Raw genomic sequence first — 14,673 nt, forward strand, 5'->3', positions numbered from 1 at the left:
CTTTTGGTGGTCGCATGTGGATGCTTTTCAGAAGTCCAGTAAAATATGCATATATATATATATATACTCTTTGGTGTAATGTTGAGGACAGGATGCCTTTTTTATTTTTTATTTTGTACATGTGTATTTTCTAGGCTCGTTATACTGCTCACCACAGGGCAAATTGGAGCTGGATTTCCAGTAATGTTTCTCACTCATATGACTTTATCATCATCTTTGTATGCTTTATTTCTTAAAACTTGATTGAAACGTTGAGCTTCTTCAATGCAAAAAATGGATTTCGTAAATTTCTTTTTCCTCAGCAGTCTTTTTCTCACTAACGATTGTTTAGATTGTCAGTAAATGCAATTGCTTAAGGAAATTTAAGTGTTTAAAGCGGGTACTGCTTTATGCTTTGGGTATGTTTTCTAAACTTAATTGTCTTCTGATTTAAGTGTTCTTAGATGCAGGTACAGAAATGGCAGCCTCTGATGTGGCTGTATTGTGCCTTGAACATATGGTTTTGGATATTCCGTCGCACCAGAATGATTTTCTTATGGAAGTTGCGGGAATAATATTTCCTGTTCTTCTTGTTCTCCCACAGGTTTTCTGTCCTTATCTGAATGCCAATCCTTTGTCAATGCTCAGAATTTATGCATCATTTTCATAAGCAATGGTAGAATTGTGGTTTATGCTAACAAAATTATTACATTTAGTTGTTTTATTGTATTCCTAAATGTATACTATACATAAGCACCAATTAACTTGTGTTGTATACATGCAGAAATAAAAATTCCATCCTCCAACTAGAATGGAATATGTCTGATTATCAACTCCGACAACTAGTTCCATGCGAAAAAATTGCCCTAACTTTAAATTGATTTGTTTTTCCATTTTGGATGAGATGTGTTGGTCTGTGTGTCTGGTTTATTTAGGACAATATACTCTGTTGAATGAAGTATAAGAAACACTTTATGCCTTTCGGTTGGGCTGCAGTAAAGCTTTTCTTGACTTGATTGTGCTTTTGGTTATTGTATGGTACTGGAACTAAGACCAATTGTTTATTGTGGTTTTAAGGGTTTTTCCAACTGAGGTATAGCGTGGGTAGAAATACAATGGGAAATAGGTAAATTAGATTAAGTGTAATGTATATCCATCAAAGGTAAGAATTCGGGCAAAAAATAAGTTAAGGAGATATGCATAGAAAAAAAGGAGGTAGTGATGACACAAGGTGCTGTAGTAGCATAAAATAGTATTGAAATTGGATTAGTAGAAATTCCTATGCTTAGAGCTTTTCAAAAAAAAAAAAAAAAGGGGCTAGACTAAGTTAATGGCCACTAAGGACAAATACAGTACTTGGTAAGTTGTGTGAGGCTAATGACGGAAGGGATAATGAAGTTTTTAATGAATGATCCAAATACAAGATTCATGACATCTGTTATGAGGCATAATGAAATATTAGTTAAATAATATTTTGGGAGCATACAAAATTGGTTGTCAAGATGAAATATTATGCAAAAAAAGGTGAAGATAGTGCTTGAGGATTCCACAAAAGCGAGTCCTCGAGGGGGATTCATGCATAATATTTGAATTTAGTGATTTGAATTTAGTGACGTCTAAATTAAAATGGAGGCAACCTAACCATTGGTGAGGTCCTCTCTCTACATAATTTTAATTAAAAATCTTTTATATCTGTAAGGGATTGGAGAAGAGGTCAAGAATTAAGAAAAATAATAAACTGTTTTGGCTTGGTTTTTAATTCAGCTGTATTAGATTTATAGGTCTTGTTTTGACCAATTTGGATTAAGCACCTTGCATGGATTTCTTTACTTGCTCATTTCTATTTATTATTGTAAAGGAAGCCATGGTTAGATTCAAGTCTGCTTTAATGAAGTGAAAATTTGAAGCGCTTGCGGTTTTACATGAATACATAATTAACTTGAATTTCCTTATCTAAGCTCATTTCCACATATATCTTCTATTCATCTTTCGATTAGATATGATAGTTGTGCCCATATAACCATATAAAGCACGTTCAACGATAACATGTTAATAATGTTATCCCCCTTATTATACCATAATTTGATACATTTGGTTCCTTGATAATCTAATTCACTTATGTGTGGTGAATTACTAAAGAAAGGTCTTAGATAAGGGTTGTGTGGGATATTCAGGGTAAATTTTGGGCATGTCCCCCAAAATTTAAACCAACTTGCCATTTTGTTTTAAAATCTTGAGCATGTCTCCCAAAAAATTAAACGATTCCATTGGCATTTTGGGTGATAGGATTTGAACTTGTGGATTGAAAATAACTAATCTTGCTATGTTAATATATGTAGCATGTCTTCCATGATAATAATTGAGTCCATTGAGTTGACGGATGATTGGAGTTGTAGTTCAAAAGAGGGCGACTTCAAAACAATGAGAAACTTTTTGTATGGCTCTTTGGAACTTGAAACAGGCTGGGATTGCTGAAAGATTTTGGAATACTTTGCCTATGCATGTCAGTGGTTTTCAACAAGAGGTTTCCAATTGGCAATCAAGTTAGGATCTTAAGCAATCAATAGTTCAAAACATAGCAGACATAGTGATTTTCAACAAGATATCCTTAGATTAATAATGAGTTTAATCAATATGAGGACCCACTCCCTCAACTCTCTAAAAGTACTAGGTTTTAGCGAATGAGAATTATCATGACCTTCATGAATCAAGATATACCACATTTGAGCAATAAATTAGGAAGGGACAAGAGTTGGTGAAGAGTTCACCATAGAGGAGATGATCCGGGGTTCCGGGGAGGCCGTTGGGGTGATGGAGAAGACGTAGACAGCAATCTGAACTTCCTAGACGCCTTGAACAGCAGTCAGGAGACCTTTCCAATTGGCGGGGCAACAAAGGAATGGTTCAGAATCCTTTGGACAGCAACTCTGATAGCAGGGACAGCAGTTTTGGGCTTGTGGGAGAAGCTGGACAGCAGTTTCACAGGCCTGAAAATTCTGGATAGCAACTCAGTTCAGGGAAAATCAGGTCTTGGCTGATCCGTTGAAGGGAAACAGATGGAGTATGGGATTAAAAGCTTTCCTTAAGATTCTCTCCTCCTCTGAATTAAATTCAGGAATTGATTTAATTGGAGTGAGGGAAGGGGATGATTTGGATTTAATTCCAAAGGAAGAGTTTTGATTTTTGGAAAGAAATAAAAGAGAGGGGGCCTTGGGAAATTTGGCCAGGAGAGAGAGAGAGAGGGTGAGATGTCTAGGTGCAATGAATGCAGGGAATTTGAATTAATTGAATAATCAATCGTAGATTTGGGATTGATTACTAATTAAAGGGGCGTTCCAAACATAGACAAGTTTAATTAGGAAGGGTTTTGAATTTCAAATTCTTTTGAAATTTGAAATCAAACAATTTCCAAATTAAAACTAATCTATTTTAGGTAAGTGGAGGTTTGGAGGGCGGTGGAAGGGGGTGTGGTGTGTGGCCGGCGGCTTGGAGTGGTGGTGGTCGTGGTGGGGGTATGGGCCAACGGTGGGGGAGGGTTTTTAGGGTGGTTCAGCCGGCGGGTTGGGGTGGGGAAAATAGCCAAGGGGTTGGAGAAAGGTGGATGTAAGAGAATTTGGGGTTTGGTCAGTGGGAGGGAGGGCTTTGGCCGACAGATTAGAGGGGGGAGGGGGAGAAGAAAAGAAGGCAGAAACGTAAGGGAGAAAATAACCATGAACCACTGTTCCAAGGTTGGTGGGTAATCCGATTCCCTCTCCTAGGGATTTAGCTCTTAAGCTCTCACACTCTCACATGAACACAAGGGTACAAAAAATTTCATTATAATTCTTCATTGACCTCAAAAGAGACATATGGGGCTTTTATATAGCCTCCTACAATGAAAGAGAAATAAAAGACGACAATGCCCCTAGGGCGTACACATGACAAAACCCTTAAGTAAGGGCAAAACGGGAAATGCTACAAAAACAAATACATAAAACAATTAAATAAAACAAATACATATGAAGATTCAAAAATATATCGGCGTGATTGTGGCCGTAGATCGTCGGCCACGCCTATGATAAACTTTTCATGGTCTGATGCCCCCCCATCAAACTCTTTCTTTAACCCTATTAAAATCATTTGATTTGAAAATAATACTGAAATAAAATGGCTCATATAGCAAGGGTCATCTTCATTATTCTCATTCCCTATTCTTTCTTGGAGTGTTGCATATGATTTTAACTCTATTTTAAGCTAATCATTTTGAAAAAAAATTCTTGCCATATAATCTTAGGTCGACCTTTTTATGTTCGTAATCCCTCTTCTTTGATTTGTTTTTCTATCCTTTTTTTTTAACATTTCTATTAGCTTTGCATTTTCTTTTATTACATTATGAATTAGCTTATTAGTGCTTCTCTATCACTCTACCTTCAAATAAATATAGCATGGCATGTCTAGTTGTAGTTTTATTAATATTTCCTTTAGGCCTTCGTTGCATCTTTTATAGAATAATCCTTTGAGCTTCTTCTGCACGCATTCATAACAATAAAAGTTATATCCTTATATACAACTGATGGGGACATCAGCAGCGATTTCGACACATGTACTTTCAGGAGATGCCGGAGATCGATGGCCATGATCATGATATGTATTTTCATCATTTTATGTAGTAGTTTTTTTTTATTTTATGTTTTTTCCGTTTTTGCCCTTTTGGGTATTTGGTAGCTATTGCTGCCCAAGGGGCATTTTAGTCTTTTGTCGTCTTTGTCATTTTGAGATATATTTATATGGCCATTTTCTTATGTAAGAGTTTAGTTTTTGGATGAATGAAAATTTGACATTTCATGTTCTCTTTGTGAGTGCAAACCTCCACGATCTCTTAGTGAGTTCGTAGGAGAAGCTAGATCTCTTTGTGAGTTCTAGGTCTTCTTGTTCTACTATTTTCTTCCTTTATTTCTCGTGATCGATTCATTGTCGTGGAGACTCTGATGTGAAACAATCATGGGAAGATGAGATGCTTAAAGACGTTTGCACATTTAGTTTTAGAGAACAATAATAAGCTAGATCTCATGTTGATTTGAACGATAAAATAAAATATTAAAGTGATAAATAGCATTGGTTAAATTACATGCATAGAAGTTAAGAGCATAAAAATCAATCAATTTAATCCACTTTTGCATTCGTGAATGGTCGCAACAATAAATCCCTTCGTTAACATTAAGACTAGCTACTACAAGGAACCCTTCACTCAACTCTCCTTATTACTAGGCTTTAGCGGAGTGACCAACAACATCTTTGTGAATCAAAACATAACCACGTGGGAGAAATAAACTAAGAGGCTAAAAGAGTCGGAGGTCAAGTTTACTCGAAGTATGAAGTATACGAGGCTCCGGTGGTCATAGGAAGGCTTGGAAGGAGGTAGGTGGCATCCACGAACCTTATTGAAGGTGTGATCAGCAATCTGACGCGTCCTGACAGCGTTTGAAGACCTTCCACTCGGCTGGACAGCAAGAAACAGGTGCAGGTTTTCTCAGGACAGCACACTCTCATGCCCAGAAAAGTCTCAGGCCGTGAACGGGGTCCGATCAGTTGGACAGCAAGGTAAAGCTGTTCTGAAGGTGCTGCAGTAATAGGGGCTGGCGGGAAACGAGGGGCAGCTAGCTGTCTTTCCTGGACAGCGGTTTGTGAGCCCTTGAGTTGCTGGAATACTAGGGACTGGTGCAGGAAAACTTTGGCAGCAGCTTGGGATCTTAAGAGGTTGGAAAGCAAGTTGTATGGTTGAGAAAACTTGAACTGCAGACGTTGGCAGCAACAGGAAAATTCTGGCATAACCACGGTGAAATTTTCCTTGCTGGAATTACATGGCAGCAAGGGGAAGTCCAGGAATTAATGCAGGAGGAATGACCTTGGGATTCACATTAATTCTAAAGGCTAGAAGAGGGGGATTAAATTCAAAACTGAAATTGATTTCAGATTTTGAATACTTTGGGAGGGAATTAATTTGAAATTGATCTCAAATTAATTAGATTTTGGGGGAGGTTAATGAGCATTGAATGGGGGCCCATTAAAGGGGTGGCCGGCGGCATGCTTGGAGGGGAGGAGGAGGTTTAAAATGTTAAAACTGAAAATTTATTTCAGTTTTAAGTAATTTAGGAGGGAAAAACCTTTGAATTCAAATTAGGATTTCAAAACGGTCAAAGTATTAAATAAGAAATTAATGGAATTCTCTCCATGGGGGCCGGCGGCATGCATAGAGGGAGAGAGGGAAATTCAAGGGAGTAGGGTTTCCAATTTAGGATGATAACGTGGAAATTGATCTCATAACTCCAAGTTACATCAAATTGAAATTGAATTTCATGACGAAAGCTTTCCTAAATTGGAATTCCAAATTAGGAAAGAATTTGGAATTTGAAAATTTCAAATTTCAAATTTGAAATTGGTGCGGGAAGGGGTTGGGGGATGAGGGGAGGTTGTCGGCAAGGAGGTCGGCCGGAGCTATGGTGGTGGTGGTCGGTGGATTCCCAAGGGGGGGCGGTAATGGAGTGAGGAGGGATTTCTTGTAGTGGAGGTGAAGAAATTGGAAGAAAATTACGAACGCAATGATAGACGAAATTAATCACGAGCCGTGGACTCTTCCAACGACTGGTGGGCCTTGCGATTTGCTCCCTTGAGCTCTCTCTCTTTCTCTCTTCAAGCTCTCATGCAAGAATTAGAAACAAACAAAAAATTTTCATTCAATCTTCATTAGCCCTTCTCCAAGAAGAGGAGGGATTTAAATAGACAAATACAAGAAGGGAAAAATAAAAGACAACAATGCCCTCGGGGCTTACAAAGAACTACTTCCTTAAGCAAGGGCATAAATGGAAAAAGACAGTATATAAATAAATACATCACATATAATTGAAATAAAAAGGCGTCATCATAGCCGTCGATCATCGGCCATGTCCCTGATGGAACATTAAGGGTTTGATGTCCGCATCAGACTCGGTTGAGCATTTGTGGGAGATTGGATTTCACTCCTTAAATCCCTATAATTTTCCCTACCTCTTCCCCTCCCCTTGCTCACTGCCGCCGGCCCCCTCTGGATTACCCAGGCCGCCGGCCTGCAGCCCCAACCCGCAAGCCAGCAGCCGCCGGCCAGCCCACCAGCCCACCGGCTCCCTTCCCCCCTTCCTGCCGCCACCTCCTCTCCACTCTTTTGATTTTTCGAATTTGAAATTTGAATGTTTTATGAGCCATTACTTGTTTCCTAATTTAACTCCTTAATTTTAGGCAATCAACTTAATTGAATTTCAATTTCAAATTTGAAATTCGAATTGATCCAATTGATTACCCTCATATTAGGAAGTTATTTCCCCTTAAGAAATCTGAAATCTTATTTCAGATTTTGTAAAATCTGTGATTATTAAAACCCAAGCCCCTCTCTCCTAGTCATGTGGCCGGCCCCTTAATGGCCCCCCTCTCTCTCTTCAATTACAATAATTATTCCCCCACAGCTGTCCACTCAATCCCCCACCATTTTCCCTTAGCTGTGTGCCTCCGGAAGGTGGAATCCCTGAAATTTCTCCTGTCCACATGCTATCCAAAGAATTCTGGACGCGTTCTAAATGCTGCCTTGAAGTTTAGAGCCTAAAAGCTGCTGTCCAGAAACATCAGATTGCTGTCCAAGGAGTCCATATCAAGTTGGATGGCTATCCTCCACCCTGAAGTTGCCAAACTGCTGTCCACGGACAGCTAGGAGTTGTGTGCTGCTGCCCGCCACCTTGCAAGCATCCAAACATTCGCATCAGAGCTCTGTATTGCCTTTCCATTGGATTCCAGACTATGAGTGTTGGCTGTCCTCCACCCATAAACTGCCAGAATATTGTATCATTGGACGACCGTCATCCTCCACCACTCCGGCCACCTATCTAAGAACGACGATCTTAGGCTCCTTCCTCGGAGTGACCTCGGTTCTAATGTGGAGACTCTTCTTCCGCTAAAGCCTAGACTAGTTAAGCGTATGGGCTCCAAAGGTGAAAGTTCTCATTATTAAATTGTGTATTTTTGTTTACCGTTGTAGTTTTACAATTGATCTTTGCGTTTTCTTAAATTGTTTGGTTAACGGACTTTGCTCTTCTTTGCCTAAGCAAGTTAAAAAAAACCAAGAATTCTAAGGATCAATCATTGTTATAAGTAATAAATTTATTTTGGGATTATTTTATTAAATCTGCTCTCTTTAATTTCCTTAAAGTAACTCCTGAACGGGTTGGTTTCACATCAACAACTTAATTATTTATATAAATTTTTCTAGAGACTCAAACATATCTAACTTTAGTTTTATTTGATCTTCAAGCAGTTTGGACTGATAATGATAATTTCGACATAAAATAAAATTGTGTTGCACATATTCATTATTTTTTACTTCACTTGATCAAAGTTACTCTAGATGCGAGTATGGAAAGAGTGAAGGTCATCTACCCATGTGAATAGTAATGTTAACTTCTCTTTGTGCCTCAAATGTAATAATAATTTCATTATCATATGTTTGCTTGATAGCTCGTCAAGATATTTTCAAATATGTTCCGAGTGTAACTTATTTTTAATTACCATTGGCTTTCTTTTTTTAACCTTGGTTATTTCTTTTATGCGTAAAATGTTGCATGTTTGATGTGTAATTTATAAATGATTTTTTGATTTTTTTTGCAGACTTGGAGGGTGAATGTAAAAGCATTGGAGCTTGTTAAGAACTTGCAATGGCCATATTACTCCGACATCAAAGCATGTGATTCAGATTTTGATGATCGTGAGTTAAAGGTATATATCTATTGTAGAGATATATTTAGCTTAAATGCGTATATCTATTGTAGAGATATATTTAGCTTGGTAATTTTATTAGTGTATCCGTTGTAGAGATATACTTAGCTTAGTAATTTCTTTAGTTACTGTAATCTTCCAATAAAATTTGCTCGAGTTGTGTTCGACACCTTTAGTTGAAAAATGCCAGCTTAACAGTGATGTAAAAAAATTGATTAATTGAAATTTTGCATAAAAATGTTCAAAGAGAAACTCTTTGAAAACATTTTTTTTATGTTTAATGCTGCGCTACAAGAAGAAACATATGTTCTTGTAACTGACACAAGTTCTGATACGTAACTTGTGTTGCTTCTTGCGTTTGTTTAAACTTAAATATGCTTAATGCTATCTGACTGGCATGTCCCCTCAATTACCTCATTTTAATTCATATAGAAGTCATTTTAGGAAAAATACGGTATTTTGCATGGACTTGTGTAGATTCACTCATATAAGTCTGCAGTTAATTTAGGAGCACTTGACTTATTGTTGACTGAACCTGAGAAGTATAGTTCTCAGCAATAACCCATTAATTTTCAATACCCGATATTTTAAAGGATACATGATATAGTTATCAAGAATATAAAAATGTTCAAGTAAATATAAGACGCCACATTAGTTTCCACTTGTATGGCATTGAAAGAAAGTTAAATATTGATTTCTTTACGGATTGAAGCATTAGTCCTCTTTGGGAACACACTTCATCTTATTGACTATGCTGTTATGCATGCACACTTGTTTCTTTTTGTTTGTTTTTGTAACTTGGAAATTTCTACTTAACTTTATGCTGTTCATATAAATGCAGAGTTTAGACCATGGGCAGATGACTACCATTAACATACGAACAATTCAAACCTTGGCTGAAACTTTTGCTGGAAATCCTCAAGGTCATATTGAGTGGTTGGTAGCATGTAGCATGCAAAACAAATCAGCAAAATGTTTTTTCTTCTTCATCATTCTTCAGGCTTTGGCTAATTGCAAAGAAGGTGCCCTTTTAATATCTCTGAGTAATTAATTGTCTGCGTTAAGATTTCATGATCTGTTCTTGTCTTGATTTTTAGAATTATTCATGGATATCCTTATCATTAGAATTGATTTTCTCTAAAATTTCCCATTTATACCAATTAATTTAATTTTTGCTCTTCCTGAATTTTTACTGTAGTTATTACGCTTGTACTTGCATTTCCTGTGCCCCTAATTGTTATTCTTTTTAAAATTATTGATATGGTATTATAATAGTTTTGAATCTGTATTCTTGGTAGTAAACTTATTCATTCTACTTGTTTCAATTGTAAAAACCGAAGGTTAATTTCATGGTGCTTATGATTGTTTGAACTTAAAATTTCTAAAACTTGTTCTTATAGTGATTTTTTTCTTAACTCACTGTAAACAGTGCACATACACATCTTAATGTCCTTTTTCTCTACAAAAAAATGGGTGCTCCCCATGGAGACACATTAGGGCCAACTCTTGGAGATGCACTTTCAACTCCTGAAGCTATTGATGTGCCATTCTATACAGAGCTTTGGATATAGGGATGTACCCAAAAATACATAAATACAAAACTCAATATCTCTATTCGAAGATAAACTGACCAACTCTTTGGTAAACACATCCGGAAACTCCTGCACTACTGAAACATTAGAAATAGAATTAGAATTCACCCTACTAAACTGATGCCATAAATATTACACAACCCTTCTTTCACTATATATTTGCTTTCATAATAGAAATCAAACATGTTAAAACACCTCTAACTCCTTGGAAAAGACAACTTTCACTACTCAGAAATTAAGTACCTCGCATCTTCAAACAATCAATTCGAGCCTCATATCGGCTCAAACAACTTATACCCTAAATGACGTCGAACTCATAAATAGACAACAAAATTAAATTATACCTCAATCTCCCATTAGATATCACAATATCACAAAAGCATTAAAAATATTGATGGAAAACACAATAAATCGAAATAATACTGATGGAAAATGCAATAAATCGAAATAGCATTAAAAATAAATGAATGATTGAATACACAATCAAACAAAATGCAATAAGGCTGATTAGAAATGTAATCCATACTTGTCACAACATCTGGAGCGTCTCGAGCCTCTTGTTTAGTCAAATTATATATGCGTACCTGAATTGGAGTTTGGTGCAAAGAACTACCAGACTCTGTGCTTCACCCATCAATGGGTTATCAACCTAACAAACTGTGAAATTGTATCAGAACTTACTATTGGAGCAGTACTAGGTGAGGATTTATTTTACTAACATTTCTGTCCATTTATCATGTCTGGGTCCGACGAATCCATAATCACACAAAATACCCAACTTTATATGTACATGAAAACAAATAAAATGAATGCCCTGACAGACCTGAAACCACCTTACTTGACTTACATATCAATTCATGTATCTCTGTTTTACGATAAATTCTCAAAACTCCTACTCTGATACCAAAAAGGCTTGTCATAACTCGTTAAGGCCCACAGTCTAAACTTATCCTATCGTGTTGGTTTGCAACAAGCAAACTCCAAGTTTTAGGTTTTGGAAAATTTTCAAATTTTCTTCAATATAAAATTTAAAATAAACAATAGACCGCATAGTTACTAACAACATTCATTGCTCTAAATAATCTCATCCACAAAATTTTCATTTCCTCATCAAAATGTAAGTGCAATAATTACGTTACCATACATGACTACCAACCGAAGTACAAAATTGAACACCACAAACTAGCTGTGACTGTACAAAAATTAAAAGAGGAAATACCTATGCAGATTCAGTTCAAATCCTGAAACTACTACTCGATTGGCTCGTTCCCTTTCCCCGACCTAAAAACAAAAAGCGAAACATCTGTGAGTTAATATAGATAAAAGATGTACTGTAAAATGAGGAATGCAGTACATTACCATGGATAAATGAGCAAAAAATTAAGATATTTCCTTGACCTACAATAATTGTTACTGAACCATCGACAATTTTTATTTTTTTATTGTTCTTGCCGGATTTGTAGATTTCAAAAAGGTTGGTAGGGTTGATCATGTGATCAATTGCTCCTGAATCTAGGATTCAGGTTTGAGGGGAATTATTCAAGGCACTTAAAACATCAGAGTTAGATGACATCATTTCTAGCTAGATAGTATGAGTTGGATGATTTTTCAAAGTTTAGGAAATTCTTGAGTTTAGCAATTTCTTTTGGAGTTGAGCCCTTCTGATTCCATATGATAGGCTTGCTCTTTTTGGTGACCTTATTTATTTCCACCATAGCTTGGGAGCTTTACGCGGAGTTCCCCATATTTTTCTTTGATGTGTTATTTCTGCTTGTTTTAATTGCTCCATGGATTCCTTGGAAGAAAGTTTTTGCCTCCTTTTAAGGAAAGCGTCTATAGCAGTTTGTTCCTTACCTTAGGGTTGAATGGTTCTGATTGCTGATGTTTTGGATACCTGAGCATTGAGCATCCACCTTTCTTCTTTCTTCAGCTCGAATGAGAGAATAAACTTATTTAGTGATGATATATTTTCTTGACTTAAGATTTGGACATGAACATGAAATTATTATTGAGACATGCAAAAAACTCAACTACCTTTTCCTTTCTACAAATCGCATGAGAATTACTGCATAATTGGAGCTTGTCATCTTAAGATGTGTTAACAATTCGGTTCTAGCAGTTGTTCTATTAAAGTATTCAATAATAGAAATTTTACTTTGTTTAGTTGTTGAAATCTTAATTTTGATCTCGTAAATGAGGGAAAGATTCTTTACTTTTTAGTATGTTTGATGGCTTCCCAAACTTCTTTTGTGGCTTACAGAAATATCTATAACGAAGTAATTCAGGCATGGCGGTATTCCACAGCCATGTCATGTTCATGGATTTCACATTGTCCCAAAGTATAGACTTTGGATCTTTCGACTCTGAAGGAGGATTCACCGGATGCTGGCTTTTTCCCTTCTCTTTAAGGAAGTCTTTACAATTTGTGACCATTTCAAATAATTTTTCATTTTCAGGCAATATGAGACTTGTAGCTCATGGAGTTCTCCTGTAGACTGATTTTCACCATTCATAATTATTGACTTCTTGGAAGGGAAGTAGAAGAAACTAGTTATAATGAAGAGAATGAATGATATTGACAAGATGGGAGAGAGAAAAAGAACAAATTTCAAACGATGGAAATCCTAATTTTGCTCTGATGTTATATAGAAAAGTAGAAAAAAACATATTTTGAATTTTTCTGCTTGATTCTATGCAAATTGTGGATGTATTTATAGACTTTTCGAAAAGACTAACATTGGCAATAAATCAAAGACATTAAAAAAAGAAGAAAAGTTTATAAGAGGAGCCATTGGTTAGAATAGGAAGAGGATGCGCACATGGATTGCAACTTATGTGTTATAAGATGATTGATCCAATGGTTGAAACCTTAATCCATGTGCTAAAGGATCTTTATAAGGATTGGTTGACTTGTGGCCTCTATGATCCTTCAATGTATATTGGATTTGTTTTTTTTGGAATTCATCCCCCTTTATTTATTTATTTTAGTCTTTATTAATAATTTATTGATACTGCATTTAAATATGAATAGACAGCTATTTATTTTGAACTTTCGTACAATGTTGAATGTTGTCCTTACACGTCTATGAAACAATACTAGCGTAATGACTTTTTTTATTAACATTAAACTAATGAATTTAACTTTTACACATTTAACAATTGCTTGTTTGGTTATTGATTAAGCCTCTCTGAACCCATTGAATAGGATTTGCGTGTAGCTCACTGCTTTTAACTATTTATTTTCAGAATTTGCCAAAATATGGAGGCTTTTTGAAGCTTGCATTGCTGCTATTAAAGATGGGTGGCTTGAAATGTTGTCGGTTAATGATGATCTTCTTGCTGCAAAGTTTCTTAAGGATGAGTGGTGTGAACTGGAATCTGATGGCAATGTTATCATTATTGGAGAGGTTTGTTTTTGGTATTGCATGTTGAAATTATGTTGCTATTATTGTTAATGGTTAGATCGATCTTAAACTTTTCAATAAAAATGTTTGGAAAGGCTCCTTTGTAATTGAATGATCCGTACTTAGCCTTTGTTATGGTTTATTAAAAAAGTTTATTCTTAAAAAGTTGTGTTGAATTATATTCTTAATTTAATAACTATGTAAAGTTCCCATTGATGTGGTGCGGTACAATTCATGCCAAGATTAGACCAGTGTTTCATAACCGATCAAAAGGGGCAAAACTAAAGATCCATGTCTACTATTGATTCGTTATTGAACATTGATTTAAGATGAATGATAGAATTTGTGAGGCCAGTTGAATTCTTTAAATCCAAGTTACATCTGTAGATCTTTCCAAGTTATATACGCTAAGTCTCTCTTTTATTCTCTTTTTGTTCATCCATCCACTCATCAATGTTCAATGATCAATAAATACAAGCCACAGATCCCCATTTATAGAAGTAAGGTTTCAAAGATAAGGTTAAATGTTTTAGAAATAAATCAAATCCGTTCAAACATTTGAAACCAAACTTATTATCTAAGAAAAACGATAATACAACCTAATAATATAAATAAAACTAAAATTTCAGCAAAAATTAAAATGCTCTTAAAAAGTTTATAAAATTGTTTCGGTTTAGCTCTTTTGTTGCCAGATTTTCTCCCTTTTGATTGATTTATGCGAAAATTGTCTTAGTTTGGCTAAATTTGCTGCATTCTATTGCATTATGATGTGCTTTCAATTTAAATAGCTCAACAAATTTAACAAGAAATTGAATACCATCATTATTTATGCTTTGTTTTCTGATTGCTTTAAAAATGGTAAACTTATAGTATTAGAGTTACCGAAATGTATTCTTTGTTATGCATTTGAAAAATATTTTGTT

The 14,673-nt window shown here is 35.8% G+C and overlaps 1 protein-coding gene across 3 annotated transcripts in view; it reads left to right on the forward strand.

Annotated features, from left to right (window-relative positions):
- LOC110107782 (uncharacterized protein At3g06530) overlaps positions 1-14,673 on the forward strand; it is an 88,976-nt gene that overhangs the window by 35,314 nt on the left and 38,989 nt on the right. For 2 of the 3 annotated variants that reach the window (XM_020838159.2, XM_020838160.2), the window contains exons 15-18: positions 444-583; positions 8,647-8,754; positions 9,596-9,776; positions 13,593-13,753. In XM_020838159.2, coding sequence (XP_020693818.1) covers positions 444-583; positions 8,647-8,754; positions 9,596-9,776; positions 13,593-13,753 — 590 coding nt within the window. The remainder of the gene's footprint in view (positions 1-443; positions 584-8,646; positions 8,755-9,595; positions 9,777-13,592; positions 13,754-14,673) is intronic. The other variant, XM_020838161.2, reaches the window with a different exon arrangement.

The sequence above is a fragment of the Dendrobium catenatum genome, unplaced genomic scaffold (genome assembly GCF_001605985.2).
Source record: "Dendrobium catenatum unplaced genomic scaffold, ASM160598v2 fragScaff_scaffold_390, whole genome shotgun sequence".
NCBI lineage: Eukaryota > Viridiplantae > Streptophyta > Magnoliopsida > Asparagales > Orchidaceae > Dendrobium > Dendrobium catenatum.